The following is a 13,699-nucleotide window of genomic DNA, read 5'->3' as shown; positions in this document are numbered from 1 at the left end:
TTGCCTCTACCCCCAACATAGCAGGGGGGGCTTGCGGAGTATTCAAGGCACTGATAGCCTCAGGAAAGATGGAGTTAGGCTCTTCTCTGAGAATCATAAACCCTTGTCAGGCAGCCACTTCTTTTACTCTACATCCAATAGGCAGGTCAAGGAGGAAAGGGCTGGTGTAGGGGGGAAGGGGATATTATATAGGGGGATGTTATCCCATTCCTACACTGATGCCCACCGACCCCCAATAACCCAGGCACAGAAATAAGGCCTGGGCACAGGGAAAAGTCAGGTGACCAGCCAGCTTTAAGGAAGGCTAAGGGAGGAGGAGCTTCCCACTGCCTAATTGTATGGTCTAACACCAGACCCAAGTCCCCAAAGGTCACTGAGGATGCGGATGGAGGGGAAGGGAAAGGATGGTGGGAAGGACCCCTCTGTTTCTCTCTGTAGACTCAGGACTGGTGGGAGCAAAACTGTTCAAATAGACACAGAGACAGGCCCTTTAAAAAAAACAAAGCAAACCCTGGGATCAACTTTATTGCTGATGATTGTGGCCTCTTCCTCCCTATGCCCCCATCTCTCCAGTGGTCCATAGCTCCTCCAGGATAGCACAGGGCTTAGGCTCTGCTGGGCCAGAGGCAAGGGAGACAATCTGCCTCCCAAGTCTGCCCCCAGCTCAGTCTCTCCCCTGCCCCCACCCCACCCTATTGCACATCAAATCATGTAAACATGGCTATGGGCACGGCCCGGAACAGCAGTGAGGCAGATTGATGTGTAAACGAATTTGGGACCAGGAGCCAGACCCAGTCACCCAGCCCCACCTCACGCTGGGGCCCAAAGTTGAATCTGGAAAAGCAGGGGGGCCTGGTCCCAGACTCTGGCTCAGATGATGCAACAGTGCAGACAGCTCAGCTCCCCTCTGCCACCCACCCTCTCAGATTCCAGGTCCTGAGATCCACCCACCCCTGGGCACCCCTCCAGGCCTGGGCAGCAGATGGCAGTGTCCAGTTTTCTCCCTCCCACCCCCAGCTGGAGGTCACTGGTGCTGGGTCTTCCTAGATGCCCGGGGGAAACCAGAGACCGGCAATGGCAGTCTGTCCAGCCCTGCGGAAGAGGCAGGGTGAGCAGTCAAAAGCGGGGTATAGGTTCAGTCCTCAGGGATAAGACAACCAAGCCACAGAATGGGTGGATGAGGTACGCTGCAAACAAAGCAGACGGCATGCCATCTCCCCTGCTTGGGATGACCACTGTTCCAGAGGGCTCCACCCCACAACCCCCCTACCAGCCTCACCCCCACTCCCTCTCACCAAAGGCCCGGATCAGCTCTGCCCGCACAGCTGCGGTGAAGGTTTTCACCAAACCGAGAGTGGTGAGGCCCGCGAAGGCTGCGTTGTAGAGGAACACGATGTAGAAATTGCCCAGCCAGTTGAAGCGTCCAAAGTCACCCAGAAGGTCCAAACGAGTGAGCCCTGAAGTACAAAGGCCAGGATGGGAGGTAGGCTCCCCAACCCTTCCCTGGCTCACAGCCCAGCTTTCTGCTGCCTCCTGGTGGCCACATCTCAACACTGCAACTGATCGGTTAGCTTCTATTCATTAGTTATTCCTATCTCCCAAGCTCTGTCTCAGGGACAGTTCAGGGCTATTGAAGAAAGTGTCAGCAGCTAGGCTTGCTTTAACTTCCCTTCCAGAGTTTGGCATCTTCTCCTCCCATGAGGGGTCCCCTCTGGCTCCAGGAGTCCTGAGGAGTATCCTGGGCCTGCTACTTGTTCCTGGGCCAGGAGCCTACAAGCCAAATGTTACCAAATGGTTTTTTTAGTAGACAGAGCAGTGTGGAGGCTAAGAGCTCTGACTCTGGTCATGGCTGCTTTGGTTCATATCCGAACTCCACCCTATCTAACTGTGTGATCTGGAGCAAATTCCTTACATATCTGTGCCTCCGTATCTTCAACTATAGAGAAAATAATGGGACTGTGAGAATTCAATGAGACAACACACATAAAGCACTATATGTGCCAGGCACTATTCCAATACTTACCGAGCTCCTGACAATAATTATATAAACATCATAAATTAAAATTCTGGAGCCCTGCCCCCTCCCACTTAAAAAATATTCCTACCAGCATCCGACCTAAAGGAACTAACTGGTGGACCCACAGGCCAAGTTTCCTAATTCGCCATGGCATAAGTACAAATGGTAGAAGAGAGAGAATATGAACTTAAGAATCAAATAGAACTGATTTAAATACTAAATCATGTACAGTATATGGATGATGATGGTGGGGAGGTGGGGAACCTATGCAACTCCCCTACTACCTTGGGTGAACCAGTTACACTTTTGAACATTTTTACCAGGTAATGCTAGATCATAGCTAAAGATGGGAGGAAAATTGAGCATGTTATTTGATGACCAGCGTGTAGAAAAAGCACTGGACACTGGACTGGGGTTCAGGAGACAGAGGTTCTAGCCTGACTTGGCCTTGCTTCAAACAAGCTGTATAACTCTGGGTAAATCAGTTAGCTTTTCTGTTTCTCATTTTTTTTTCTTTTTTTTTTCTTTTTTTAATCTTAGTTTGGCCATGCAGCGCGGCAAGCCACGATCTTATTTCCCCGACCAGGGATGGAACCCGCACACCCTGGAGTAGAAGTACGGAGTCTTAACCGCTGGACCGTAAAGTCCCTGTTTTTCGTCTTTTAAATGAGAATGTTGGGACTTCCCTGGCGGTCCAGTGGTTAAGACTCCGTGCTTCCACTGCAGGGGGCGAGGGTTGATCCCTCATGCCACAGAAAAAGAAAGAACTCTTTATCAGATGACCCACCGCAAAAGAAGATTTGGGGGAAAGTGGTGCTTCTCCACCAAAAAAAAAAAAAAAAAAAGGAAGTAAGTAGGGGAGAGGGGAGGCTGTGGGATGGATGTAGCAAATGGAAAAAGTATGAGCTTTGAAGCAACACTCCTCTGAAGCTCAGCGTAGCATTTTATAGAGCCTCTGTTTCTCCATCCATATAATGGAGATAATCCCTCCTCATAGGTTGTGGGAATTAGAGAGAGCATGAATATAAAGTGTCTGCTTAGTACCAGTAGGTACTCAAAAAAAGCCAATTCTCTTACCTTCTTTTGCTACTTACCCAGGGTTCGAGAGAAGACAGGAAGTGCTGAGCTTAGGACCAAGAGACAGACACAGTTCCCAATTATCTGGGTGGGATTAAGGAAAGGGTAGGTCAGGGTAGCAGAGCTGCCAGCACCTAGTGCCCAGGCACGCCCCCCAGGCCAGCTACCTGCGTCATGGCTGTGTCATGCCATCTGGGCCGCAGTCCCCAGAAGAGTGGAGAGCTGTAGAATCCCACGACCGAGGAAACCATCAGGTAACTGTCACTGGGTTAGGGAAGAACTGGTCTGCTCCCAAGGATTAATGCCTCATCTCAAAGGGAACAGACCTCTCTCCCCCAGCACTCCTTTCAAATCAAGTCTTTCCCTTCCTTCTGAACCCCGGGTTGGCCAAGTCTTGCCCCCTTGCCTATCACTCCCACTGTAGCTCTGCCCAGCAACCCAGAGGAGACAGGTTTGGTGAAGAGAGGCAACGGTGGATTTCCAGAAAGATACAAGATGAGTACGACCTGAACGACGGCACCAAAGGAGCCCAGCTTGGAGAAGGAGACCTGGCCCAGGGAGGCACCCTGAGAGATGGAGCAGTGTCACTGTGCAGCACGCCCCACCATCATCAATGCCACCTGCACCCAGCCTACCCTCTGGCCTCAGCTTCTGCCCCCTCACCCGGCCTTTCTTAGGCCCTCCCCAAAAGATACGGTGGGAGGGCAGCCCAGTACCTGCATGCCCCGGGGCATGGCAGCCTCGTCGATGAGCAGCTCCAGGATGTGGATGGCCACAATCAGCACAGACAGACCCTGTGTGAGGCAAAGTCATGGACTCCCATCCCTGTCCCAGCCCACGGTTGTATCCAGAGTTGAATGTTAAGAGCAGACACTCTGGTCCAACATTTTCAGTTTCCAGTTAGCTGTGTGGGACCTCCTGAAGGCTGATGCTAGCAATAGAGCACCTTTGAGGGTATTATAAGATGCACCCTCTCCAGATGGAAGGATTGCAAAAAGGCCAAATAGAAAAATATACCTCTTCCTCCAAACAAATAAGACTTATTCTCAAGTCCAGGATGTAGCAAATGGGGGGTGGACTGGATTTCTACCCTTATTTTCACCCCAGAGCAAACCTGCATAACTGCTTAGGCCCTGCGTGGGCTTGGGCAAACTCCTTAACTTCTCAGTTTCGTCATCTACAAAATGGGGACTGATGTGCTCAGCATAAGGCGGGACACGAAGTAGATACTCAGTGAGAGGCAACTACTATTATTGATGATAACCAGGTCCTTGCATCTCCTCCCTGCTCCCTGAGAAGGTCTAAGGTACTCAAGAGCCTACTACCTCCCACCCACACCAAGGCTGGTATCCGTACCGTCAGTACCAGCAAGCACAGCATGGCCAGTGGGTAGCCCAGGTTCCGCTGCCAGGCTGAAGCCTTCCGCCGCTTCTCTGTGCAGGGATGGGAAGCAGTTAGCAAGGGCCTAGAATGAGGCTCTATTCTCCTTGGGGAAAGCAGGCATCCCAGTGCCTACCAAGCCACATACCCAGCAGGACCCTCTGTGTCTGCAAAGCTAGGACCTGTCTGTGCAGCAGTTCCATGTCCAAGGGCAGCCAGCAGGAAGTGGGATCTGAGGGCAGAGAAGATGGTGCTGTCCCCGAGTCCTGCACAGGCCCTGCCCAAGCCACGCTCACCATCCCAACTGGGAAGAGCTGCGTCTCACTGCAAATCCTGCGGGTCAAAGCTGCCTCCTCAAAGGCTGAGCAGTGCAGCTGCTCCTCCAAGTCCTCCAGAAGCTGTGGGCGGGGGAAAGGGAGGGATGGGCTGTCAGAGGCTCCCTGAGCCCAAAGGCCCCAGGAGAACCCTGCTCATCTCAGGTCTCCTTTGTCCTATTCCTTCCCCTACCCTCATTCACCACCCTGTGGCCAGGAACTTTATGCAGTCCCCTCCCAACTGCCTTGTGTTCTGCTTTGTATGTCTGGTGACCAGCTCCAGGTGATGAGGGTCAAGGATACAGGAGCCAGCGAAGGCTGTGGCCCTCTGGAAGGTGTGCACTGCACAACTGTAGGATTGCTTCACTGTTTGGCTCCAGCTTTGCAGGAAGCCCCCCCTGCAAGATCAAAGGACAAGGAGCACTACATACCCGGGGCTTGACCAGCAGCTTCCCAGTGACCGAGAACATGCGGGCGAGACCTAGCGGAGTACACACTGTGGGGACAGGAGCCAGTCACCTGCCAGACCCTTCTCTCTACCGCTTCCCCCACCCACCCTTCCATTCCGTCTTCCACCCTGGTTGCTCTGGCCTGAGGACCTTACCCATTCCCTCCCAGGTCCTGAACACTCACCCAGGAGTAGCAGGACCCCGAGGAAGGAGATGCAGGAGTAGAGGTAGGGGAGGTAGTACTCCCAGAAGTCTAAGGGTAAAAAAAAGTATGTCAGCCCACCTCTCTCCTCCTGCTTACTGGGGGATGACAGGCCTCAGAGTCTAGGCAAAGGCACAAGACAAAAGCCTATAGGGGCTAGGAAAGTAATGTAAATGAGGAAAGCTGGCCAGCAGAAGAGGGAGTGGCAGAGACTCCAGCAAACTGGAGATCCTAAGCCCTATCTAAAGGGCACAACCACTATTTGGCCCAAGTCACTGGGGCCTAGTGTGGCCAGATCCTCAACCTTGTCAAGCAAAGCCAGAAACCTGGATGTTAATGTGAAATCTCCCCGTTTCAATGGACTCACATTTTTAAAAATCATTGCATGGGCCCAATGGAACACTTCTACAGGTTGGATTTGGCCTGAAATCCATCAGTTTGAAACTTCAGTCTAAGGGAGAAGGGTCCCAAACTTCTCCACTTTAGAGGGATACAGTTGGTCCAGGCAAGGGAACATCAGCCAGCTGAAGAGTCACCCAGCCTGGAGGGTGGGGAGGAAGCTGGCCTTCTCACCACAGAGGGACTCCGTGCTGGCCTTATTGTTGTCCACAATGGCTGACGCCACCCACACCATTCCCAGCACCAGCAGAGTGAGGAGCATCAGCATCACCACTGTCTCGTAGACCCGGGCCAGGACACCCTACAGGAGGAGGCAGTAGGTGGGGGGGTGGGCAGTGTGGGGAAGGAAGGAGACGGCAGAGATGGCAGCTTGGCTGGGGAACCAGAGAGGACCGGATTCAGGAGGCAGTGGAGGGCGTTTCCCTCTTACTTTGCTAAGTTACTCTGTCCTCCTACCCCACAGTCCGGGATCATTCCCTCTACTGGATATCCTTCATTTACAGTCCCCCTCCCCAGATCCCTTCTGCATCCTTGTCTTGCCCTGGGAGGCTGACCCCGAGGTCTGTGTCACATAAGCTCTTTGCCCTCTGGTTTCCTGTTCACCTTGCCCAGTGGGAAGGGCTGGCAGGAGAGTGGAAGGTAGGAAGAGAAAGAGTCCAGGGTATTTTTTTGTGTTTCCTCCCACCTTGGGCACCTTTGACACTAGCTCCTCTCCTGGGTGGCCACACCTCCCCAGCTTCCACTATCAGTGGGTTCCAGAAATTATTTCTTCCTTTGGCTCCCACAGGCTTAGGGGTGGTAATGACTTCCTGTTGTCACTAGTGCCTCAAGCACCTGAGTGCTGATTAAACCTCTGCAAATAAGTCTCTTCATTAAAATCTCTTCAGTTGAACCATCTCAGTGGAATTCTGTCTCCTGTCTGCACAGATTGATTGATACACTCCCCCACTCACCTTTTTGGAGCCAGCGAAGCCCTCAGACTCAGTGAAGAAATATGCAAAGGGCATGAGGAAGATGAGGGACAAGTTGGAGAAGAGGAAAACAAGGTTCCAGAGGCCTAGAGCAAAAAAGGAGAAGCAGAGATGGTCATTAAGGGGGGACCCCAACCCACTGGGGACTGACCCTGTGGCAGGGAAGGCGGGCGGGATGGCGTGCTCTATGACTGATTAGCCCAGGCTGTGTCTGCCCTACCCTATCTGCTCCCCATCCCCACCCTCAGCTGCAACCAGGATCGATGTACCGTGGATGAGGGAGCCGTTGAGCCACTGGATGTAGTAGTTCCGAGGCAGTGAGAGCAGCACCTCGTTGCTGATGATGGAGAAGGGCAGGAGCAGGACAGCACCCAGGGCGACTGCCAGGGTGAAGGTGCACAGCTCGAGCCTGGGCGGAGAAGGGGGAGTGCCTCTGATTAGCTCAGGCACTCACTTCCCTGGGCCCAAGAAGCCCCATTCGTCCCCACAGGCACTTGTGACTTCTCCCAGAACCAGCTGTAGCCGTGACAGACCTAGGGAAAGAGCTGTCTAGCTGGGGCTCTACCCACTGCCTCCCCACCCTAGCCCTTCCCTCCAGGAAAGACTTGGCATGTGCGATGGGAACACCTCAGGCATTTATGGGAAACTGGTCGCCTGCCATGTCACTTGCCCAGACTGTCCCCAGGAACGTGGTCTTCCCGCACTTGCCCATAGGGTGTGCCGGGCATGATGCCAAGCTAAGGGGCCTGACTTCTCTGCTCATCTCAGGGAAGTAGATTTCTGAGCTTGCCTTCTTCAGCCTGGACAGAGCAGTGTCACTCTGTATGGCTATGCCCTATGGGAAGGTACTAAGGCCAAGGGGGGACAAGGGGAGCTGAAACCCAGCTTCATAGCCAAGGCCTGTGCCCTGGGCTGCATCAGCTGAAAAGAAGGGACAATTATCTAGCTGGTCCCTGGGAGGTGAGAGCGGGGGTTGCCTTTTAATCTGTTGCCTGTTGAATCAGAGGGGTCATCTCTATATTTTTCTCTTTAGGTGCTGGTGAATAATAACAGCCTAGAGTAAGGGCCATCCTCTCAGACCTAAGCATGCCCTGCCTTTGGGAGTTCCACCTTCTCCATCCCCTACCATTTCCATCAGTCTGTATCCCCACCCCACACTCTCTCCAGTGGCTGCTGGGAGGTGAAGCCAAGCTGGAGCCACTTCTGGTGACTTAGGCCAGCAGAAGAGGCTGCTTGAAGCTCCCGGCCTAACCAGGGAGACAGGAACAGCAGCTTTTCCAAGCATCCTCGGGATAGCGTAAAGCCAGAAGAAGCCAGAAATGGGGCGGAAGCAGAAACTCTCTCTTCTGACACCTTACTCTCCCCCAGCTCCGGGGGCCTCTCTAGATCCCAGCTTCTAAAGGCTACTAGTGCCAGGTGCTGAGGCAACGACACTTACGCAATCTTGTTGACTGTAGCATCTTCATCATCCGCTACAAAAGACAGAGGCGTGGGGAAGAGGCAGGCCATCAGTGTGCAGCTCTGGGAGCCATCTGTGTTGCATTGTACTCTCCTGCTCCCTCCTGTCTCCTGAAAGAAGGGCCTGGGCCCACTGAGGCAGAGCTGGGCAGGAGGCCCCGAGAGAGCTCACGCTATGAACCCTACAACCTATTCTCTGGCCAGGGTGGCAGCTTAAAAATCAATGGTCCCAGGTGGAGAGAGTATGGACCAGAAATTCCCCCACTTCCCTCCTTCCCCAGCTCTCCTCTATCACAGGTTCCTCTTTGTAAGCCGCAAATACAATGAATGACTGGTCTGTGAGGTTGGTTACATCAGTGGCTAGGTATAGCAAAGGGAAATGGCAGGGGCACGGTGGGGAGGGAGAATCATGGAGAAAGTCCTCAGGGAAATCACACTGAGGACTAGCTGCCTTCTTGGCTGAGGGTGCATAAAGCCGTCTGGAGGGGAGGAAAGGTTCAGGCCAGGACAGGAAGATCTGGACAGGCTGGAGCTAGGAACTGGGGTAAGTGTGTCCCTCCCCTTAACCACACAATGCCTACAGAAAGCTTTAATCTGAACTCTCTACCAAGAGAAAGGTCACCATCACCAGGTCCTGGGGCCCCAGTGGTCAGGGAGGTCTCTGGTCCTGGGCATAGGAGCACTAGGAGAGGAGATGACAGAGCTTGTGCCCATGATAACATTCACCCTGCAGTTGCCTGCTTTAGGTTCACAGAGAGCTTTCACATTAGCCATCATATCTGGTCTACACAATGACAGTGGACTGGGTAGAGACTGTTAGGCTCATTTTGTAGAGGATGAAACTAAGGGTCACAAGAGTTCCATTACTTGCCCTATGGCTCTGTTAGTTGAGGGACCTCCATCTAGACTTTCCACTCTACCACCTTGTCTTTGCCTGTGGAGGGAGGGAGGCAGAAGAGGCAGAGGCTCCGGAACAGCCACCTCTCCTTTCCCAGCAGGCACCATAGGCCTCTTCCCTTGAGGCTGGTGCCATGGCAACGGGAACACTGGCAGAGGGCAGGCAGAAGGGAGGGAAGTCACAGGTACCTGTGGTGAACTCAGCAGGCTTCTTGAAGCGGGTCAGGGCGATGTGGCAGAGGATGTAGAGTGTCGCAAACAGAAGTGTTGAGATCTGTGGCAGAGTGTGAGCGAGATGAGAAGCTCTAAGCCCCACATATTTCACAGCCCCAATGGCCTCTCTCTTAATTCCACAGGCGCATTTTCCCAAAACTAGGCTCCATACTTCCAGGGGTTCCATCTTTCTCCCCAGTACTTCCTTCTAGTCAAGGCCTCAGGGGCCTACAAGAAGCATCAGACAGGGGCTGTCCCATGCACTTGGGAAAACAGCACCATGCCCAGCTCTACAAGGGTTTTTTCCTAGGAAAAAAATAGTTCCAACTGAACCCTGCTTGGTAAATTGTCAGAGAAGACTCTTAGAGATGCACATATCCACACACCTGAAACAGGCCACAGAACCAGAGGGAATTTACTCCTAGCACATTATTGGAAAAGGAAGCAGGTTTGAGGGGAAGAAGGGGATGTCTGCACTGTCCTGGTGCTCCACCCCCCTCTTCCTCCACTCCCACCTTGATCCAAGCTCTAGGAGAAAATAAGTAGGAATCATGTTCCTAGACCAACTCAGAGCTTCTACTCTGTTTATTCAGGGGCCCTGAAAGATCAGGTCTGCTCTGGGCCAAACTAGAGCCTCTTTGATGCCCTGTCCTTAACAGTAGGCTTTAATTGGGGCCCCACATCTATAAAGTTTCTAGAGCTGGCATCAGCCCCTTTAAAAGCTATCAATCCCTGGTCCCTACCTAAGGTGATGTGCAACTGCAGGATAGGCCTCAAAGGGTCTGTCCCATGCCCCTGGATGACTATTCCTCCAATGGACAGTTATGGCAGGACTTGGCCAGGTTATTCTACACATGCATGCATCCCTACTCTACCGCAAGTAAGCTGCTATTGCCCAGGGAAGGAGCCACTGAACATCTTGGCTCCACAACCAGGGCCAGAGAATCTTGAGATGTTATTGTGTTTGAAGTAGGCAGGATCAGGGACTTCCCTGGTGGCGCAGTGGTTAAGAATCCGCCTGCCAATGCAGGAGACACGAGTTTGAGCCCTGCTCCAGGAAGATCCCACGTGCCATGGAGCACCTAAGCCCGTGCACCACAACTACTGAGCCTGCACTCTAGAGTCTGCAAGCCACAACTACTGAGCCCACGTGCCACAGCTACTGAAGCCCGCGCATATAAAGCCCATGCTCCGAAACAAGAGAAGCCACTGCAATGAGAAGCCCGTGCACCGCAACAAAGAGTAGCCCCCACTCGCTGCAACTAGAGAAAGCCCTCACGCAGCAACGAAGACCCAACGGAGCCAAAAATAAATAAATTTAAAAAAAAAAAGAAGGCAGAATCAGTCTCATAGGTGTTCCAGTCCCCAAGAGGAGCTGACCCTACAGGGAATCTGCATACAGCTCTCTATGCAAAGAGAGAAGCCACAGACCCCAGGAGAACCAAGGGTCCAGGACAAAACTGTAGCTTTTAATATCAGGGAAGTAGGGTAGAATGAGCCACTCAGGTTGTAACTGCAAGATTTTTACTGTCTAGTGCTCTGCCCTGGACTTGCTTAATAAGCAGGAAGGTGGGAGGGCTCAAAAGGTCAGACTGGAGTTCCACGCAGTTCCATGCAGTTCCAGCAGAGGCTAGGTCATTTTCTAGAGCAGGGGATTGGAGCCAGGTGGGGGAGGTACTAGAAGCCTTCAGGCTGCCCTTGGCCAGCACTGATGTCCTCAGCTAATGGGACTAAAGGATGGGGGAGACATCCAGGAGGCTGCTTCTCTGTCCAAGGTCTCATCCCTCCCTGTTCTCTAGGAATGTGGGTCTCTGGCTCTAAACTGTCTCAAGGCCTGGGTGTGCCCACGATAGGCCCAACCCTGTCATGTGGAACTATCCACTAAGAAACACACAAGGAGCGCTTCCTGAAAGCAGATCTGGAGTTCTACACAGATATACTCCCTACTTTTCAGTCCTCACAGATGAGGGCAGACCTAGTTATGCCATGGCTTACTTTAGCCCTCCTCCAATCTGAGGCTGCCCAGGGCAGACTAGGGCCAAGTCTGACAAAAATGAAGGATGACCCCATCAGTGGGTTCTCCACTCACTAACTTCTCTTCTTCTAAACCCTTCCCTTTCCCTTTAGTATTTGGGGGTGAGGGCTACCCAGGGAGCTCCAAGGGAGGAGACAGAGGAGAAAGGAGAGAGATGAGGGTTCAGAGCAGGTCTGAGAAAGTTGAGATCCCCTAAACTCCACTGGGTGCCCCTGGCCCAGAAGTGAGGAGTCCCTTGCTGTGTGGCAGTTTCAGCTGTTACTCTAGGTGGCAGTGAGGCAGTAAGGAAAGCAGCCAGGTGCCCTCTGTAGCACTGGGGGAAACCACTAACAGGAAACCCCTGAATGGCTGGGAAGCTAGGAAACTCGGCTTGCAGGATTTCTAACAAACACCAATAAGGGGGAGGAAAAGAAAGGGAAACTTTAGTTGTTCTCCATCTCTACACAGTAGAATCCACCTCAGCAAGAGTACCTTCTTCTAAAGTGGGAAACCCACCAAAGTCCACTGTTCGTCTCCCCTTCATCAAACATTATTTGGGTTTGAGGGGTAAGTGCAAATAAGCCTCCCCCCAGCCAAACCCATCCCTCTCCAACCATCTGACTAAAACCGGCAGGCTCACCAGACTCCCAGACACGCGAAGACCTGCACTCCGAACACGGGCAGGGGTGGGGGACAGGAAGGGGGGGAGGGGCGTGTCGAGTGGGAGGAACGGAAACTGATCGGCTTTGTTTATCGCGCAGCTACCCAGCCGACCCGATCTAGGGATTCGCCAGCCCGAGCACTGGTCGGACCAGGGCCCTTCGTCGTTAGCCCCTGGACCAAGCAGCGTCTGCCGGCACTCTGAGCCCAGGTGGTCTCACTCCGACCCGGACTCTCCCTCTCCCGCGACTCCCGTTCCCCACTTGGTCCTACCCTTCCTGCCCGGGTCCCGCACTCACAATGCACTCGCGGACCCTCTCGTGGAATAGCTGCTCTCGCACGGATAGCACTTCGTAGTCAGCTGCTTCCATACTCTTCTCAGCATGACTGGGGCGGGGGTGTCTCCGGGCCCGGGGAGGACCAGCGGGGATGAAACCGCCGCTGCCAAGCACCCGGACCCAGCGAAGGAGCCTTTTCTTGCAGCCTGTGACGGAGACTCGGGGTAATCTGGGGCTCAGATTCTGGCGTCTGGACGCCCTTCCCTTAAAGGGGCAGGCACCCGCGGGCCCCGTTTTAAAGGGCCCCGGCCCCCCGCTGCTCCCTCCCCTTTAAGGTCAGGCTTCCGTAGAGTTTCAACGCAGACACCCGCCGATAGGCACGCTAAGAGGAAGCGCAAGTCCAGGTTCTATTTTACTAGAGGCAGAGTGACAACACAACGGATGGGCGGGATCATTCCAGGGAGCGGAACTCATTGGCTCCTACGGAGCTGCCGCTCTTCGCTAGAGGAACGCTGATAGGCTCGCCCCGTGAAAAGAGGCGGGATCTTTGGGGCTTACCGGTGCTCGTTGTAAAACTAAGCAACTGTCTTTTTCACCTCCCGAAGTTGATAAGCAACGAGTGTGACCTTGGTTAAATAAGCCATTTGGATCAGGCCATCCAGGTGGAATGTGAGAGTACCATAGGGTTCTGAAAGGTACCGCTGCTCAGTAACAAAAGGCCCGTAGTAGCATTTTCTTTTTTTTTAATTTAATTTATTTTTTTATACAGCAGGTTCTTATTAGTTATCTATTTTATACGTATTAGTGTATATATCTCAATCCCAGTCTCCCAATTCATACCACCACCACCATCCCCTCCCGCTTTCCCCCCTTGGTGTCCATACGTTTGTTCTCTACATCTGTGTCTTTATTTCTGACCTGAAAACCGGTTCATCTGTACCATTTTTCTAGGTTCCACATATATGCGTTAATATAGGATATTTGTTTTTCTCTTTCTGACTTACTTCACTCTGTATGATCTAGATCCATCCACGTCTCTACAAATGACCCAATTTCGTTCCTTTTTATGGCTGAGTAATATTCCATTGCATAGTAGCATTTTCTGAAAGTGTTTATTGTGGGGTGAGGAACTCCAAGGAGTTTTCACTCAGTCACTTTTGTGGGAGCCCTAGTGTGTGCTAGAACAAATACCAAAGAAAAGTGGATAAGAAACTACAGAAATATCCATCTGAAACTTTGTGAGGAAATGCCCACAGGGGATCATGGGCTGAGTCAAACATTAGCTGACCACCTACTATGTGCCACTCACTTTATAGATTTTATCTCATGTTACCCAGGGAAAGGTATTATGATTAGCATTTTAGAGATTA

General features: G+C 52.6%; 1 protein-coding gene across 5 annotated transcripts; it reads right to left on the bottom strand.

Annotated features, from left to right (window-relative positions):
- Positions 1-327: 327 nt before the first annotated feature.
- LMBR1L (limb development membrane protein 1 like) lies at positions 328-12,735 on the bottom strand. Of its 5 annotated transcripts, none has more exons than XM_081248356.1 (17): positions 12,351-12,735; positions 9,354-9,438; positions 8,248-8,281; positions 7,079-7,218; positions 6,792-6,895; positions 6,013-6,139; positions 5,422-5,490; positions 5,220-5,269; positions 4,800-4,872; positions 4,623-4,706; positions 4,451-4,527; positions 3,811-3,888; positions 3,587-3,660; positions 3,262-3,352; positions 3,112-3,178; positions 1,296-1,457; positions 328-1,082 (listed from the first exon to the last, which is right to left on the bottom strand). In XM_081248356.1, the coding sequence occupies exons 1-17, from the start codon at positions 12,420-12,422 to the stop codon at positions 871-873; spliced, it is 1,599 nt and encodes a 532-aa protein (XP_081104482.1). In that variant the 5' UTR covers positions 12,423-12,735; the 3' UTR covers positions 328-870. The 5 variants fall into 5 exon arrangements, with proteins under 5 accessions (XP_081104482.1, XP_081104481.1, XP_081104485.1 ...); XM_081248355.1 differs by having other exon boundaries at positions 329-1,082; positions 5,220-5,284; XM_081248359.1 differs by having other exon boundaries at positions 940-1,092; positions 5,220-5,284; positions 9,354-9,469; positions 12,351-12,731.
- Between the last annotated feature and the right edge of the window lie 964 nt (positions 12,736-13,699).

This window comes from Mesoplodon bidens (genome assembly GCF_964165515.1).
Source record: "Mesoplodon bidens genome assembly, chromosome: 11".
Lineage (NCBI taxonomy): Eukaryota > Metazoa > Chordata > Mammalia > Artiodactyla > Ziphiidae > Mesoplodon > Mesoplodon bidens.
This window is presented reverse-complemented; position numbering and strand designations above follow the sequence as displayed.